At 37.8% G+C, this 4177-nt stretch overlaps 1 protein-coding gene across 1 annotated transcript; it reads right to left on the reverse strand.

Moving 5' to 3' along the window:
* Positions 1-2099: 2099 nt before the first annotated feature.
* Positions 2100-3047, reverse strand: LOC128053993 (olfactory receptor 4F3/4F16/4F29-like). The gene has a single exon (XM_052646524.1). It carries the CDS (start codon positions 3036-3038, stop codon positions 2100-2102), a length of 939 nt encoding a protein of 312 aa, XP_052502484.1. The 5' UTR covers positions 3039-3047.
* Positions 3048-4177: the final 1130 nt, after the last annotated feature.

Below are 4177 nucleotides of genomic sequence, written 5' to 3' on the forward strand. Positions count from 1 at the left end.
AGGGATTCAAAATTACTTTAAAGGTGAATAATTATTATTTTAAAGTATAGAGGCAATGGTTAAAAGAACTAAGAATTAAGAAATCAAATAAAATTGAGTGATGAAGTGGAAAAGGATAGGGGGGTGGGTAAAAGATAAAAAGCATGTATACTAATTTCTACTATAGTGAGGAGCCATTTCCTTCTCCATTTCCTTCTTTCCAACCCAGTGATTGAACCTGGGTCTCCGGCATTGCAGGTAGATTCTTTACAATCTGAGCTACAAAAGCCCACAGTAAGGAGTCAATGGGTACTATCTTTGAGGTAACACGAAATTACAGCATTACCTATGTTATATACAATGAGTAATTAAAACTAAGTATAAACCTTCAAAGTTATTAAAAGAAAACACACACACAAAGAAATAAAACATCATATATAGAGAAATTTTAACACACTAAAAGTATTCAAAAGGATGCATAAAATTAATTCATTTACTTATCCTAATATTTATTGACTACCCCATTGCCAGGACTGTGCCCAGTGCAAATGACTGATAGTTCCCCCATCTTGAGGTTTTATATACTAAAGCCAGAGTCAGATATTAGTTAAACAACCACAGAAACAAATGCAAAGTTGCAAACATGAAAATTATACTGTCATATTGTAATAGAAGGATTTGATGTAAGCAACAAAGTCAGTAAAGATTTCCTGAAGAAGCAACTGGAGCTAAAATCTAAATGATAAATAGATGTTGACTAAGAATGGAAGACAAAAGACTCCCTGAAAGGGGAACAATCTGTGCTTCCCCTTGAGGCCAGAGAGGGCACTGGGAGTGAAACCTGGAACTACACTGAGAGAAAATGAGGGGAGATTTATACAGGATAAGGCTGAGATAAGCAGTGGGATACTGTTTCTAGGAAAATGAAAAGACAAGAAAAATTTAAAATCTTCCTCCAAGGAGGGTGATATGAACAGACTAGATATTTATGACTATCACTTGGATCCCTGTGTACAGAGTAGGTTTGAAGGAATCTGGACTGGATGTTGGGGCTTCCCATGTGGTTCTAGTGGTAAAGAACCTGTCTGTCAATGCAGGAGACTTAAGAAACGTGGGTTCGAACCCTGGGTCAGGAAGATCCCCTGGAGGAGGGCATGGAAATCCACTCCAGTACTCTTGCCTGAAGAATCCCATGGACAGAGGAGCCTGGCAGGCTAAACAGTCCATGAGGTCACAAAGAATTGGGCACAACTGAGTGACTTAGCACACAGCACACAAATGGAAAAAATAGGCTATATTGGACTTATGACATTTGGCAAGCACTGGAAACTCATGTTGGATTTTTACAGTGCACTACAAAAAGTTCCATAAATTTGCATTGAAAATATTTGAATCATATCTCTCTCTAATTATATCTCCTCCAGGCCATACATCTTGGGGTGCTTCAATGTATTCTTAGAAACAATTCCAGATACAGAATAAATACAATGCCATATATAAAGAGAAATAAATAGTTTTAGGAGACAGATAAAAGAATGAATAATTGGTTCATGAATATACCTATATGTGAACAGCAGGAAACCAGTAGTGTCATTTGTTTAGGCTTTCAAAAATCTTCCCAACAGGGTTTATGTCACCAATAAAAAACATTGGTAATTAAGAGAGAGTAGCGAGAAAAGAGGCAGAAGACAAGGAGGCCAGAGAGACTGGTATTTCCTTAGTCTGAAATCAGATACTTTGAAAAAGACCCATTCTTGGTAAATGTGGAGATTATCAATGGAATAATTAACATCTTGGTTACTTCAAGATGCAGATTATGAATAAATATATGGACAAATTGAAACAATTATCAGTTTAAAATCTAGAAAGAAAAGAGAAGTAAAGAAACTAGCTAGAAAGAAATGATTATAATTAGAACATATGTTGTAATCCCATATAAATAAACATAAATTTTTAATTAAGGTTTTATTTGTCTAAATGTTTATTCTCTCTAGGGAAGACAAGCAATCTTAAAGAATGTGGTAACACTCTACTTATGAGCTAATGAACTAGAAAGAGCTAATTTCATAATACCAGATACAGGCAACATAATGATCAGAATAAAATAATTTTAATATCATTTATGAAATCTTCTTAAAAATCACGAATGGTCTGAAAGCCCTCTTCATTGCTACCTTCATCTCTTTGTTCCTCAATGTGTAGATGACTGGATTTAAAAATGGAGTGAGAACAGCATCAGAAAGAGCAAGAAACTTGTCCATTTGGGAATTGGGGTGCGGCCATGTATAGATAAACATGGTTGGACCAAAGAACAAAATAACCACAGTGATGTGAGCTGACAAAGTGGAGAGGGCCTTGGATGAACTGCCTGAGGAGCGTTTCCAAACAGTTAACAGGATGAAGATATAGGAGATGAGGAGTATAAAGAAGGAACTAACACAGATAAACCCGCTATTCACAGTGACCATGAACTGAAGTCTGTAAGTATCTGTACAGGCCAGTCTGAGGAGCCGAGGAACATCACAGTAAAAGCTGTCCAGTACATTAGGACCGCAGAAGGGCAAATTCACAATAAATGCTAGCTGGAACAGAGAGTGGCTGACACCAAGGGCCCAGGCAGCAGCCAGAAACAAAATGCACATCCTTGGGTTCATGATGCTCAGATAGTGGAGAGGCTTACATATGGCAACATATCTGTCAAAGGCCATGACTATGAGCAGCACCATCTCCACCCCACCGATGACATGGATGAAGAAGATCTGAGCAATGCAGCCTCCAAAGGAAATGACTTTACGCTTTCTGAAAAGGTCATGGATCATCTTGGGAGAAGTGACAGAGCAGGCTCCCAAGTCAATGAAGGAGAGGCTGGCCAGTAGGAAGTACATGGGGGAATGTAAGTGAGAATCAGTGGTCACAGAAAACACAATGAGGATGTTTCCAGTCATGCTTGCCACATAGAGCACAGAGGAGAACACCAGGAGGAGCAGCTGGAACTCCCATGAATGAGTGAGTCCCAGAAACACAAACTCAGACACCACCGAGTGATTCCCTCCATCCATCGATCCAGCCAACAGGGCTGCTGCTGAAATAATGATAAATATGAAAATGAAGAGGAAAGTGTGATTATGGAGATGATAATTTCTGATTTCAGTATTCTCATAATGAATGAAAAGTATATAATTATCCAATTCCTCAAATATATAAACAAAAAGACAATAACATAGTATCATCACAATGTTTGAGCTGCATGTACTTCAAACCTATCATCACAAATACTCTCACTTCAACATTCTGTTCTTAAATTAACAGAGTTGGCAAATACAAAAGATTCCAACGTGTCCATGACATTCATCAGCTGTTTATATCACTTCTGGGGACTTCCCTGGTGGTCCTCTGGTTAGAAGTACACCATGCCATGCAGGGAACAGGGGTTTGACCCTTGCTTGGGGAACTAAGATCCCACAAACCTTGGAGCAACTGAGCCAATGCTCTGCAGTCACAGCTGTAGAGTCCATGCACCTCAACAAAAGATCCTACATAATGCATCAAAGTCCCCACGTGCTGGAACTAAGATCTGACATAGCCAATAAGTAAAGATTATTTTTTTAATATTTTTTTAAGTTCACTCTGATATTGACTATTTCTCATTTCCAAAATATTCCATCATGTTTTTATATATATTCTCATAATCCAATTTTCTCACAATTCACTGACAAAAAGTAGTGATGACAGGAAAGCATGATTGACTGGTCGATTGTCACCTGGCTTGAAAGTTACATGAGACATGAATTGATAGTCTCCTGTCTTTTATCCTTATCTCAGGATAAGCTGTAGATTGAGACAAAATAAAGAGAATGTGGTATGTAAAACTGGAGATCCCACAAGTATAGTAAAACAGGGGAAGCATGTGGACTTCAATAAGAAATAAAAAAAAACACTGTTTCCATCACATTTTATCCTGGCCATGGCTATTCTGGGTGCCTCTAGTTTCCACACAATTTTTCATGACTACAAAATCCCTAAACTGGATTCAAACCTAGTAAGACTTTCATAATGGAGCTTACAGCAGCTAGGTGTGAAAGGCTTTCTCTAGACCTAATAAATGTATATTGGGGGAATTTCTGAAATTTCTGCTAAGGTATATATCTAAAGCAGCCACAGATGATGTAAAATATATCTGAAAGCATTTTTCTGTTCA

Source organism: Budorcas taxicolor, chromosome 10 (genome assembly GCF_023091745.1).
Source record: "Budorcas taxicolor isolate Tak-1 chromosome 10, Takin1.1, whole genome shotgun sequence".
Classification (NCBI taxonomy): domain Eukaryota; kingdom Metazoa; phylum Chordata; class Mammalia; order Artiodactyla; family Bovidae; genus Budorcas; species Budorcas taxicolor.